The sequence below is a fragment of the Cebidichthys violaceus genome, unplaced genomic scaffold (assembly GCF_023349555.1).
Source record: "Cebidichthys violaceus isolate CVI_PGR_0920_01 unplaced genomic scaffold, fCebVio1.0.p SCAF_25, whole genome shotgun sequence".
Taxonomy (NCBI): Eukaryota; Metazoa; Chordata; class Actinopteri; order Perciformes; family Stichaeidae; genus Cebidichthys; species Cebidichthys violaceus.
Window position 1 is genome coordinate 868,356 of NW_027176428.1, and position 14,088 is coordinate 882,443.

The window sequence follows — 14,088 nt, forward strand, 5'->3', positions numbered from 1 at the left end:
TGTGAGCAGGGTGAAGGGCTGACAGGGCTGTCCTCCATGTTTTAACAAGCATTGACATATCACACAGAGTTTGTAGCCATGCATCCACAGAGGTAAGCCCTATTTTTGTTCTTTTACACACACACCCACACACACAACACTGTTGATAAGGCACCAGCCACTGTGTGTGGTCCGTGCCTGAGCAATAATACAGGTTTGTCTGACAGACTGGGGGAGGGGGAAGAGTGTTTGTCACCCCACAGCACAGGAGTGGAGCTTGGAAGGAGAGCATAGCATGGCACAACATATACTGCCTCTGCTAACTGGTTGGCCGTCTGGACACACACAGTAGGGGGCCCACAGGTCAAGTGTGAGGTCATTTTATATTCATAGGATACTAACTATAACCTGCTTTCTTTTCTCAAGATCTAAAAGAGGATTTGAGTTTGTGTGGCTGCCCACTGGCCTCTGCTGTCAAGATGGCAGGCCTGGTGAGGGATCCGGGCAGGATGGGAGAGACAGGGAGCAGAGCAGAGGGGAGTCCCCCGAGGAATTAGCAGATGGTAAAGTGACAGCACAGCAAGTTTAATTTAGGCCTCAAACTGGCACCAAGGCAAGGCAGCGTCGCACTGTCGTTAATTGTTTGCCAAACCAACACGGCAATGAAAAAAAAATGACAGTAGGGTCATCTAGTCGTCGTCATTTTTTCCACACTCACCTAAAACCCACTTCACCTCACCTTGATGGCGTTTTTTTACAGGGTGAATTTAAAAAAAAGAAGCCTTTCACCGGCCTAAACCTGTAAGCCGCTCACCAGTTTTCTAAAATACCAATTATATGCGGACTAAATATGCCGTAGCAGCTTATTTATCCCAGGGTTGGAGGGAATTGCCTGAGCCTAATGGTGTGCACTGCCTCCCAGTGTTGTTCTCTGCTGCCGAGTGTCAGCCATTTTAGAGAGCTTCCCCTTTCTGTCCCTCTGCTCCAAGCACACTGAGTATTTGTATGTGAGAGAGAAGGAAAGAAGAGGGGAAGGACTTCCTCTGAAAAGGCTCTGCATAGAAACCTCAGCTCATCCAGAGAGGCTTGACAGCCTGTTTGAAGTCGACAAGGTTGGATTGAATTCTGTTTATATATATATATATATAGATGTTGGTGTTGCTTTTCTGTGTGCATGAATCAGATAAATATTTTTCAATTTAGTTTATGATCAAAATAGTTTTTTTTTTATTTTTGAACATTTTGATATTGTCCAGGTGGAATATGTGACGTTTGTTTTTGTCATTATTAGTGGAGGATGTGTGATAAAGGCTCTGCTCTGAATACAACCAGGAGAACTATGGCCTGGATATAATGGCGCACATAATGTTGCTTGACCAGAGTTCAGAAGCAGGCTGATTTGATTGAGACTGAAAATCCTCCTGCTCAGTGTTTTGTGAATGGTGCTTGGTAATTCGTCTAATCCCTTCATTCCACTGTGGTGTAGACCGACACTCACTGCCTCTTCAGTTGGGTGTCTGCCTTTTGAAAATATCCACCAGTTGACCTTCTTGGACCTGCGTAGATAATGTAGCCGGCCTTGATATTTTGGCCCGGATGTGTGTGTGTGTGTGTGTGTGTGTGTGTGTGTGTGTGTGTGTCTGTGTGTGTCTGTTTTTGAAGGATGGCTCATACTTGTGTTGCCCTGAATCTGCACCAATGAGTTGAGTTCTATAGTGATTAAATGAAAGGCACACATTTGGTCAAACCGATTTCACCTTCCACACAAAGATGGGACAATGTACAGCGACGCTCTCAGTTGTTTGTGCGTGTTTTTGTCGGCTTACACACTTGAATCTCCAGGCAGATATTGATTATGATACAGGATATGTTGAAGAAGCATTGCAGAGAGAGAGAGAGAGAGAGAGAGAGAGAGAGGGAGAGAGAGAGAGGGAGGGTGGGAGGGAGGGTGGGTTGTGCTGTCCATGCTGTCTGGGAGGCCTGTGACATTTTCAGTCCTTTCTTTGTGTCCAGCATTAGGCCCATGCTGCATATCAACATGCTGGGGCACATAATAAGCTGCATGTGGTCTTTTACAGCAGATTCGACTGGTGCCGTGTGTACGTGCCGTGTGTGCGGTGTGCACAATGGTCAGAGAGAGAGAGGGGGAGAGAGAGAGAGAGAGAGAGGGGGAGAGAGAGAGAGAGAGGTAGAGAGAGTGTGTGTTCAAAATGGATGCCACACACATACACCGGCTGAGAGCACAGTGAGGGAGGGAATCTGATCCTCTCCCTGTCAGGAGCTGCGTCTTCCATGTCTGATAAAAGACACACGGCCGGTGTGTGTCTGCATGGGCTTTTCAAGAGAGTGACAGACTCGGCTTTTCTGGTTTGTTTTTTTAAGCAACAGTGAGGAGCAGTCCTCTCTGCATTGCAGCACTGTGGCTGAGGAGAGCGGGGAGAAGAGAAGCCCGTGTGGCACACCGAGCCGAGTGCCCAATCAGCCGCCTCCGTGTGGCGCTCGAGCCAATCGGCAGCCTGCAGCCGAGGTTAAAGATTGACAATTGCAGGAGAGAGCAGCAGGGAGAGAGAAGGCCTTCTGGGAAACCTGGACCCATCGTTTCCCCTCATCCCCCCTACGCCCTCAATAATTGAAAAAGATTAAAAGAATAGGCTGAAGAATCTGTATGTGAGTAAGGAGGAAAAAAACAAAACAGGTATGCTTGTTGAATTTCCTACGTTGTGGCAATGGTGGGTGTGGAAAGGGTTGTGTGTAGGTTACAATAGGCTGTTTGTGTGCTCTGTGGTCTTTGATTCAGAAATGTCGTTGTCAGGATTGAGTGGTATTGATTTGTGTCCTTGTGCCTGTCCCTGTCTCTGTCTTTGTCTTCTGCTGCTGTGTTTCCTGCCCTGGACGTGACAGGATGTTGCTGGGGTAGATTGTATGAGGCTGTCCAGGCAGGTTAGAGGAGGAGGCCAGGGAAGCCATTTCACTGCACACTGTCTCTGCAGATGTGCTGTGTTCCTGTCTGATATTGTCATCCTTCTTTTAGTGATGGAGGGGCAGGAGGTGTGTGTGTGTGTGTGTGTGTGTGTGGGGGGATTACTGAAACGGAAGCAGTATATTTTTGGTTTTCAGTCAATGCCTGACTGTTCTTCAGTTCTGCAAAAAAACATTCAAACGGGGCTTTCCTCAGGAGTAGGTGAAATAGAATTTGGCAGAATTGAAGCCAATCCGACCGACAAGGCCACTGCATCTGCTGTGGCATCAGAGAAAATGGAAATCATAATAGCAGGATCGACAACAGGGCGCCTGCAAACCAAGGTGAATCGTGTTGAACTGATACTGAGGAAAAACCTGTTGGGCAGACTTTGAATACAAGGTGGTTCACAGCACGTTGTAGCTTGCATTCTCAAGGCTGTTTCTCAAAAAGGACTCGGGCTGCGTGTGATATGCTGCCTGTTATTAGGTCACATGATCAATGACTGTTTATGTGGTTGTTTTAAAAAAACAGCAGGGATCTCTTCATTTACATGCGTCTCACTTTCTGGGTGTCAGAAGGTTTTCGGCCACTGCAGATTCTTTTGTTCTGTGTTTGTCATGTTTACTATTTATAGATCTGTGGTGGTGGGAGAAAGGTGCCTGCTGTTTAGGATTGGGAAGTGGCCCTGCACATCGAGCTGCATTTGTCTCAGGACCGGTTATCTTTTGCTTTAATCAAGTTTAAAATGTAGAAGATGCCAAGTTGTGTTCTAATTGTACTTCAGAGCTGAATGTTATTATTTGCATGTGTCTTTAAGCCTTTGATGTATGCTTTGAGTGACACCATTGCCATGCTATCAGTATTGTCTATGCAGTATAGGGCTGTCAAAATATCTGTTTATTGTGGCCAAAAGATTTCACAATAAAGGTAATATCGTGATTTTTTTTGGCAAAGGAATTACACTCAAACTACGAGTTTCGGGAGGTGGAGAGAGAGTCTAACTATAACTGTACTAAATCAGGTGCTGGCTTGTTTACACAACATCATATGTGTATTTTTTACATGATATCAATATTACATTTTTTAAATATCGTGGTTATTGCCGATACCCGTCTATTGCGACATTTCTATTACATTACTTGTTTGGCATAAAGTATTCTGGAGACTCTTTATAGTTGTTGTCATGCAGCGTAGTTCTTTTATTTTGTAGTAATTGTTTTGATGTGTTTATTGAAATCATGAATCCTTCAGCAAAGTAGAAAACGTTGAAAACTGTGTTTTTGTCAACTGCAACCATACCGGACAATAAATGCTTGGTGAAAAATGTGATCATTCACGGACACAATCTAGCTCCCCGTTACTGACGATAACTTAATTTACTTTGTTTGTAAGCCTCTGAAACCTACGTCATAAGCATAGCACTTTGTCAGATGCAGTAGTTTGAATTTAACAGCGGCTTTATGATGCGTCTGATACCAACTAAGAGCCAAAATCTAACCAGAATTATATGAATGTCAGAGACATTGAAGCAAAGAACAATTTCAAACAACATCCTAACTTTATGATAATAACACGAGTAATATATACGAGACATCTTCAGCTGTAGGTTGTGTTTGACTGGTAACCCTTCGATGCTCTTTTCTGCATCAGCGTGGCAGAGGAAGAGGAGAAGACTGACATCACAACAGAAGGAATGGAGATCTCAACGCGATCCAAGGGTAAGAACATACAGTGCGTATGAATGCAATCCTATGTAAAGTGGTTTTGTTGTGGTTGTCTTTGATTTCCATGATACAACTCACCATGCTTACTGGCTTCACCCACTGGTGAGAGTGCAGGACAACTGTGGTGTGTCGTCTCTGGTGTTAAAGTAGTGCTCCTTTACTGTTTCCTGTAGTTTTTGACCTCTTTGTGTGCAGTTTCAGACACGGGGCCAACAGAACGGACCACCCAAAAGCGAAGGATGCCGAGTCCCTCTCACTCATCGAATGGTCACTCCTCTGCTGAAACATCGCCCTGCCCTGTGAAGAAGAAGAAGAAGCCAGGTGCTGTTAGCAGCAGCAAAGACCAGGTAACGGTCACCGAGAAAGAGGAGTTAAACCAGCTACCGCTCTCAACCTCATCCATCGACTGCCTTTTGATATCCAGACTTACACTAGACAACAACTTCTCAAAGTTGTTCAATCATCAAGAGGTAAAGCTCTAGGCCTACAATGTATACAGTGTATGCAGTTGTCTTAAAGGGCCAGTGCAGTCAAATCACTAAAAGTTGTTCTGCTCTTACTCCCAATGTGGAGCGTTTTGCTTTTACCTGCTGAAGGTCCGAGACGTCTGCGACTGAGTCGTCTGCTGCCACCATCGACCTTGAGACTCCAAAAAGATTCAATTCAAATGTGTTATTTATTTTCAGTGATTACAACTGAATCATATTAACTACTATGACATATTTAACATTATTTGTTGTCTTCTGGGTTAGTTTAACCCCCAGATGCACCCAAGTGACATTAGACTTACAAATCTATTTTTCAGTTTCCTGCTTATTTTTTTTTGTCATTTTGTTGTGTTTTTAACTTACTTTGCAGGACATTATTGCATAGTCTGCTGCTTGTATTCATTTTCTTTGAATTTGCACTTTACTATACTGGAAGTGTTTTCTTAGCTTCAGTTGGAAGAGAAGAGCTTTCTTTACTGTAAACTGTGGTGAATACTGTCTTGTTTAAGCAAGATATTTTGGAAGCGTTGCCATACCACATCCTGCTAAAATCTGTGTAAAACGATCTATTTTTATATCGTGAGTCATAACACTGCAAAAAAAGAACATCAAAATATAGAAGCTGTCACATTCAGCCGCTCAAATTCAGTGAATGATAATCGTAGGTGGTACAATCTAAAGGCCATGTGTGATCAGTAATTCATAATCTGTCAGTATTTTAATTCAGGGTCGGTTCACCGCGTGTTCTTTAGTAGGGAGACTCTGCTGCTCTACATCAACACACACCTGGAAGCTGCAACAGCTGGAAGCTATAACCACACTCTTAACTGTTGGCCGCTCCATTGGAGCAGACAGGGGTTCCTTCAATAAATTCATTTCATTTCTTGTAAAAAAAAAGAAAGAGGGACATGTTGTGCACGTAGACAGTTCTTCTGAAATGAGCTCCTTCTGCCGTACAGAGTACCAGTGTACTAGTGTTGGGTCAAAGCGATATCGTGTCCTGCTTTGTATTGTTGCTAAACATGACGGTACATTATCTTGTGATAACCTCCTGAGGCAGCCGGGTTTTAGTCCTTTTTGCTCTCAGTGATCGGTTGGATTTCTTGGTACTTTGAAAAATGGAAAATATTCTCATGTAACTGAAACTCTTTGCACTTTGATAAACCTTTAATTTTTGCTGTTGTAAGTCTGACTCTATCAGTGGCGAAATATTGTGATATTATTCCAATATATCAGGGGTTACCTTGTGATTGCCACCTCTCATTGAGATCTAAATATCTAAGTATTTCCTTGCACTATTAGCATGTTATGTCACTTTGTCAGTTTTACAGTGTTCTGTTTAGGATTGTCTGCTCATATGAATCCATGTTGTTGTCGTACACTTTTATGTAATTGTTCAATCGCATTGGATACTGCTGGTACTAGTAACTTGGTGTATTTTCTGAGGTCTGACAGAAAGTGCTTTTCTTTAGTCGCCAGTATTTTAGTAAAATTCCCAGCATGCTGTGCTTCCTTTGTGTGTGTGTGAAGCAGTTCACAAATGCACAGTGGGTAAATGATTGCTAGTATCTTACACTTGACGCATTAAGTTGACCTTTGTAAATGATTAGTAGCAGCTGGAACTATGTGAACCCTTGCCAGTTTAATCCAGGCTGTCCACACTGTGTTTACCCGTGTGCACATCGGTGATGGTTGTGTTCTAAAACCAGATAGTGTGTAACACACGTGTGCCTCTTTTGTTTTTGATGCTGTGCATGTCTGCTTGGCTTCTTTAATCTCTGGCTCTGATTTTGACCTTCCCCAAACTTTGTCTTTCTTTTTCGCCCGCATTCCAGTCAGAACTAAGACACGGTCCCTTTTACTATGTGAAGCAGCCAGCACTCACCACAGACCCTGTTGATGTTGTACCGCAGGACGGCAGGAACGACTTCTACTGCTGGCTGTGCCACCGCGAGGGCCAGGTGCTCTGCTGTGAGCTCTGCCCCAGGGTGTACCACGCCAAGTGCCTCAAACTACCAGCCGAGCCCGAGGGCGACTGGTTCTGTCCGGAGTGTGAGGTACTCGCCCAGGAATATGAGCAGCGTAGGGTTGTTGTAAACCACATTTCACAGCCTTTAGTCAAAACTTGTAGTCATATTTGTTTAATTACTGAGGGCCTCTCAGTAAGTGACGTTGAGACCACATACATTCTGTGCAATTATGGGATTAAGAACAAAGTTTTCAAATATTTTCCTCTTGATGTCTTTCAGAAAATAACAGTTGCTGAGTGTATAGAGACTCAAAGCAAAGCCATGATGATGCTAACTATAGAGCAGCTGTCTTACCTACTAAAGTTTGCCCTTCAGAAGATGAAACAGCCAGGTGTAAGTACTCTGGTCCCTCTGTCTTTCTAGGGAATTCATGCTACCAAACTGATTACATTGTGTTGTGGCAGACGGTCTAATTACAGATGGGGTACACTGTTTATTCTCATTGCTGCCTTTTTTCTAATTGTACATTCAGATTGATCACCTAGATATTGGCATGTGCTCTTTTTCTGGCCAGTCTTAATTTTTTTTAGATTGCTTACGCAACCATCATACTCCCATCAGTCGTGCCAGATGTTAAGATCTGCACCCCGAAGATCTGCCTCTCAGTCCAGCATGATAAATTATTGATTTGCATGTGCAAAATTGTTTTTAATAACAGAACTAACAATCATAGTCAATGTGCTGTATTGGGCCTGTCATGGCTGGAAACCATGAAGGTAAACATGCTAGCTGGTGGTGAGGATACAGCTGCCCCTCTCACTCTCTTTCAGGATCATCCCCGCTTGTCATCTCGCTCCCCCCATGCAGCTTCCACGCAGAGAAAGACTTTTAATTGGGTAATCAATTACAACACTAACAAGACCCCATCATGATTTCTTCCTTCACTGGTTTTCCAGCTTTTGTTTGAAGCGGCTTTTAGATTTTTATTTTTAGTAGTAGCATGGTCGTAGCATGTTCATGTGCAGTAGAGGGGAAGGTTGTGCAGTAAGAGTTTATTTTCCTTCATATTTTGTTTCTGTCCACTCCATCCTACAGACCGAACCCTTCCAGAAACCTGTCTCTCTTGAACAGCATCCGGATTACGCAGAGTACATTTTCCACCCGATGGATCTTTGCACACTTGAGAAGGTAAACCACAAGCTATCACATATTCGTCTCTGATAGTATGAATGTAACACCGTTAAAAAGTTTGTCAGTCGGGCACCATCTTGTCTTTTTGCACTGCAGAATATTAAAAAGAAAATGTACGGCTGCACGGAGGCCTTCTTGGCAGATGCGAAATGGATTTTGCACAACTGTATTATATACAATGGAGGTATGTTTCATTGTGTGGAAACAGCATTTAAGAAGAATCCAGCTGTTTAAATCAATGTCATGCTTTTGATTTAAATAAAACATACAATGTCATGAAAAATCAAATTGATCAATGAAATCACTGTTGATTCTCAGATGTCAGTTAATTATTTTGTACGTTTTTAATTCCAATATCCTTAGAATGATTCATTTGGAGAACAGAATCTTGTCAAATGATTCCTATGTCCTTGTTTCAGGCAATCACAAACTCACGGCTACAGCCAAAGTGATAGTAAAGATCTGTGAACATGAGGTGGGTATGTGGTTTGGGTCAGAAAATACCTTCACATTTCCGTCGATTGATTTGAAACACTAGACGCGACAGCTGAAACTTCTGATTCTTTAATTGCAGATGAATGAGATTGAAGTTTGTCCCGAGTGTTATCTGTCTGCTTGCCAAAAGAGAGACAACTGGTTCTGTGAGCCTTGTGTAAGCTAGTTGAGTGACTTGACGTTTCTGTTGATGATTTCACCTGATTGTTTACCGTTTTAAGCATAGATCACTAAAATGCAACCACTCAGTTCCAGTGTTTCACTGTGTGTCTGCAGAGTAACCCACACCCTCTAGTGTGGGCCAAACTGAAAGGATTTCCATTCTGGCCTGCTAAAGCTCTGCGGGACAAAGACGGACAAGTGGATGCTCGCTTTTTTGGTCAGCATGACAGGTATCAGCCCTCCGTGCTTCAGTTACTCAGTTGCTTTGGCACATTGTCCCACTTCGTTCATGATGTGAATCTTTACCCCCTTCAGGGCTTGGGTGCCTTTAAACAATTGCTACCTCATGTCCAAAGAGATTCCATTCTCCGTGAAGAAGACCAAGAGCATCTTCAACAGTGCCATGCAAGAGATGGAGGTCTATGTGGAGAACATGAGGAAGAAGTTCGGAGTGTTTAACTATGCCCCCTTCAGGACGCCGTACACTCCTGACAACAACTTCCAGATGCTGCTGGATCCCTCCAACCCGTCATCCACCCCGCTCAAACCCGAGAAACAGGAGAAGATCAAGCTGAGCTTTGATATGACGGCATCGCCCAAGATCTCTTTGGCCAGGACCATGCTGTCTGGGGCCGGGTTGGGAGGGAGCGCAGCAGGCCGGCGACTCCCCCTTGGCGATATGCCTCGCTCCCCCATGAGCACCAACTCCTCCGCCCACACTGGTTCGGATGGGGAAACGGAGACAGCGGACAAGTCCCAGACAAAGGCTCCGAACAGCCAGTACAGTACCGGAGAAGAGTCCATGGACTGTACAGGTACTTCACCAGGTGCATTCCATTGTAGCAACTAGTATGTATGTGTCTAATGGCAGGGGGCTTAATTTAACAGTGAATATCTCTTTACAGCATCACCTGCTCATCCTCGACCTTGTCCCGCAGGCAGTTCCTTAGACAGCCCTAAACCATTCCACTCTCAAGCTCCTGGCGCTCCCAAGCAGGAGAAGACACCACCGACAGGAAGCATACTGAACCTCAATCTAGGTGAATCCTTTATGGCAATTATGTAATACGCATGAAAGAGTAATGATGTCCATTCTCTGTGAGCAAATACAGGTCACCGTTGGACACGATTCTGCTAGAAATAAAGTCTTTCTCTTGTGCAGATGTGGCCGTTTGGAACTATTTTACGTTGTATCCTCACAGATCGGAGTAAAGCAGAAATGGACCTGAAGGAGCTCAGTGAAACGGTTCAACAGAAACAAGGAGCCACACCGGTCCTCACCTCTCCAAAAAGACAGATCAAGAGCCGCTTCCAGCTGAACTTGGACAAAACCATCGAGAGTTGCAAGGCACAGTTGGGTCAGTGGAGTATGCATAGAAAAAAAATAGCAATTTCTCAAGTATTTCTGTTGAGGATAGTCAGCAGAATCATTGCCCGACTGGAAAAGTCGCTTAACAGAACACATCTTGGGATGTGAATATGTGATGATGTGTGATATATCCCTCCTCTTACTTTGTTTTGCAGGCATAGATGAGATATCCGTCGATGTCTATAAAGGTGTGGAACACAGTGACTCAGAGGACTCTGATAAATCGGACTCCAGTGACAGTGAGTATGCCAGCGATGAGGAGCAAATAACCAAGGATGGTCAGGATGCAGCACCCAGTGATGAGACCCAGAAGGATTCTACCAAAAGTAAAGCCAAAGACCAACCTTCCTCGAGCCAAGAGGAGGGCAAAGCTGACTCGCACTCGTCCGAGACTACAGCAGGCGACGCCACTGCGACAGCATCAGATGCTCCGACTAAAGAGAAAATAAGCACAGATTCGGAAAAAGATAGCCCAGAAAAGACCAAAGCACCTCCAGCATCACCTAGTCTCAGGGAGAAGGCTCAGGCGAAAGAAGAGGCAAAGCAGCCTGTGCCGGCGGAGGACTCTGACTCAGAGAGAGAGCTGGTTATTGACCTCGGAGAGGAACAGGGAGGCAAGGACAGGAAGAGGAGCAGGAAAGACAACGCCACTGTTAAAGACTCTTCTGCTGGTAAAACTGAAGGTGAGAGTTCTACGTTTTTGCGTTGATCCCACAAGAAACACACACAGAATGTAATGTCTATGTTTAACGCATGTAAAAGTGGAAAGATCACCAACTTTGTACAGGCGGAACTGGTAAATAGTGTACTTTCCCTTGTAGGGAAAAGCCTGACCCCATCGACGCTACCGTCTCAAAACAGTACAGCTCCGTCCACTCCCTCCAGCGTTTCCACTCAGTCCCCCATGGCCATTCCTGTCACCATGGTCTCCTTCACTACTCCCTCACCCGCGACCATAAGCCTCGCGAACGTGTCCAGTGCCACCGCAACACCCCCCTCTTCCTCCTCCTTGGCCTCCACCACGCCGGCGTTGAAGAAACAGCGTCCTCTGCTGCCCAGAGAGACGGTGCCGGTGGTGCAGAGAGCCGTGGTGTGGAATCCCAGTGCCAAGTTTCAGACCTCCTCGCAGAAGTGGCACATGCAGAAGGTGCAGCGTCAGCAACAGAACCAGCAACCTGCGGCGACCGCGCAGGAGTCGTCGTCGTCGCCTCCCAGGCAAGGCCAGGCTCAAGCACTGACCCAGGCACAGGCCACTGGGAACGGCTCGACGGCAGTGTCCTCGTCTTCATCACAGCAGTCTTCTCAAAGCACACGCTATCAGACCAGACAGGCTGTTAAAGGTAGATATCAAGGATGACTTGACACAGTGTGTGGGCCGGTATTACAATTTACCCTCTACAGCAACAAAGTGCTCGCTAAATATGATCATATAACCAGTTTTTTCTGTAATGTGTCTGATGAATAGTATGGTCTTGTTCCAGCTGTTCAACAGAAAGACGCTCCACTCAGCACATCCACGTCGGCCATCACCCTGGTATCCAGTAGCCCATCTTCTGTTGCCACGATGGCAGCGTCAAGTTTAGGCACAGCTGCTACGTCTTCACCCACGGCCACAGACCTGTATATCCCCACTGCCTCGGCGGACGTGGCTGCAGACATTGCCAAGTACACGAATAAAGTTAGTAGAAGTTTACATTTGCTTTGTAAGTGCCAAATCCACTGGACTTCAGCACCGACTGATCATTCTCTGGCCAAACAACTGAGATGAAAACAAGCCCTGAGAGCAATTTGGTGTATTTCTCTTGGTGTGAAATGTACAAATTATAGGTATAGATTTTTCTTAAATCAGAATATTATGTTCTACTCTTTTCAGATAATGGATGCAATCAAAGGTACAATGACTGAAATCTACAATGACCTCTCTAAGAGTACTTCAGGCAATACAATAGCAGAGGTAGGTGTTCGCTCTCGGCCCTGTAGAGACGAAATACTCTTCAGATCATAATAGTGGCTTTATATGTGACCCTTTACTGAACCTAACCCGTGGGTTTTTAATCCAGATAAGACGACTGAGAATCGAAATAGAAAAACTACAGTGGCTGCATCAACAGGAGCTGTCAGAAATGAAGCACAATCTCGGTGAGAACCTCGTCGATCGGCGAAAATACTATGCGCGTGGTTTTCATCATCCAAAACCGTGTAATGACTTTCCCTTGATCGTGTTCGTGTGTGCTTCAATGCAGAGCTGACCATGGCAGAGATGAGGCAAAGTCTGGAGCAGGAGAGAGAGAGGTTGGTGACGGAGGTGAAGAAACAGATGGAGGTGGAGAAGCAGCAAGCAGTGGACGAGACGAAGAAGAAACAGTGGTGCGCTAACTGCAGGAAAGAGGCCATCTTCTACTGCTGCTGGAACACCAGCTACTGTGATTACCCGTGTCAGCAAGCCCACTGGCCAGAGCACATGAAGTCCTGCACTCAGTCAGGTAACAGCACAAGCTGGTTTTTTTTGTTTTTTTGTCTTACGGCAGCTCGTAACCCTGCAAGTCTCCAACCCTTTGCTTTCCTGCATAATCACCAGCCTCATGACATGTTCATAGATGTGATGTATATTTTTCGCTTTTGTTCTATTCGTAGCCACAGCCCCACAGCAAGAGCCTGAGGCTGAGTCGACAGCCGACCCCCCAAACAAAGGTTTAGGGCAGACTAGCAGTGGGCCGAACTCTCTGAGAGACACGCCGGTCTCTGCACCACCAGACAAAGACTGTGACACGGAGAAGAGCTCTGACAACGTCGCTGTCACTTTGTCCTGAACAAGTTCACCGTACTTGAAAATGTAAATGTGTAAAGATTTTTTTTTTTTTTTTCACTATAAGGACATGTCTATGTAAATCGTTCTGTTCAAGCAGCTGTTACGGGAGCAATCTAAATTATTTTTATTTATATATTTTTGTTGCCTTTCAGGGCTCACATACTGCCCCCAGTGCACAGTGGTCTTTTACATTTTAAATGTGCAATCAAGACTGACAGCAGGTAGTTAGTAACCACTAGAGGGGGCAGTTTAAAAAGTGTACACTGCATATTCACGCACTGCTTTGCAGTCTATAGAGAGCTGTCAGTATAAAGATCTTAAAAGCATGCCTGAGTGTCTCAAAACATACATCTAGTGTAAAGGACAACAGTTAAATAGTTTAAGACTGCAAAAATGTAACCCACGCTAATGGACCACCCAGATTTAGATTAGACTGTTGACAGAAATGTCTGTAAATTCCTTATTTTGTATTCTATGTTAATTTATTTGTTATTCTAATGTTGCCTGCTGTATACTGCAAAGAAAATAACAAATACAAACATTTTAAACAAGTTGTTTCTATTGTTACACTGTGGTCTAATTAGTTCTAAAGCAGTCTGCAATATGTTAGCAAAGTCTCAACCATAGGTTTAGTCTGTAAGTTGGTTTTAAACAGAGAGCTTCATTTCTGAAACTCAACATCTGATGATACAAGTTGAATCTTGAGAAGCTGTTGTTCACAAGCAGTTCCATCTCACGTTTTATCTCATAGTCGTCTTAGAGGAACTTGTTCATGCGTTGGAATTATTTTGGTATATGTAGATTTCATAAGACTATGTATTGTCAGCTTCACGCCTACTGTGTTTAATAGCTGAAAATTCAGGAATATGCATGTCAGGAGTCCTGAGGAGGAGGTTTTATACATAGTATAATAGTATGTTAAAATATATTCAGTATATT

At 44.4% G+C, this 14,088-nt stretch overlaps 1 protein-coding gene across 9 annotated transcripts; it reads left to right on the forward strand.

Moving 5' to 3' along the window:
• On the forward strand, positions 1-13,700 carry zmynd8 (zinc finger, MYND-type containing 8). Of its 9 annotated transcripts, none has more exons than XM_068720054.1 (21): positions 1-92; positions 4,592-4,659; positions 4,861-5,012; positions 6,989-7,210; positions 7,403-7,516; positions 7,954-8,019; positions 8,219-8,311; positions 8,411-8,498; positions 8,734-8,789; positions 8,889-8,966; positions 9,086-9,201; positions 9,287-9,798; positions 9,877-10,011; positions 10,174-10,329; positions 10,496-11,023; positions 11,162-11,680; positions 11,822-12,018; positions 12,214-12,294; positions 12,401-12,479; positions 12,584-12,823; positions 12,975-13,700. In XM_068720054.1, exons 1-21 carry the CDS (start codon positions 79-81, stop codon positions 13,148-13,150), a joined length of 3,690 nt encoding a protein of 1,229 aa, XP_068576155.1. In that variant the 5' UTR covers positions 1-78; the 3' UTR covers positions 13,151-13,700. The 9 variants fall into 9 exon arrangements, with proteins under 9 accessions (XP_068576155.1, XP_068576156.1, XP_068576162.1 ...); XM_068720055.1 differs by having other exon boundaries at positions 9,287-9,786; XM_068720061.1 differs by having other exon boundaries at positions 7,067-7,210.
• The last annotated feature ends 388 nt before the right edge of the window (positions 13,701-14,088 follow it).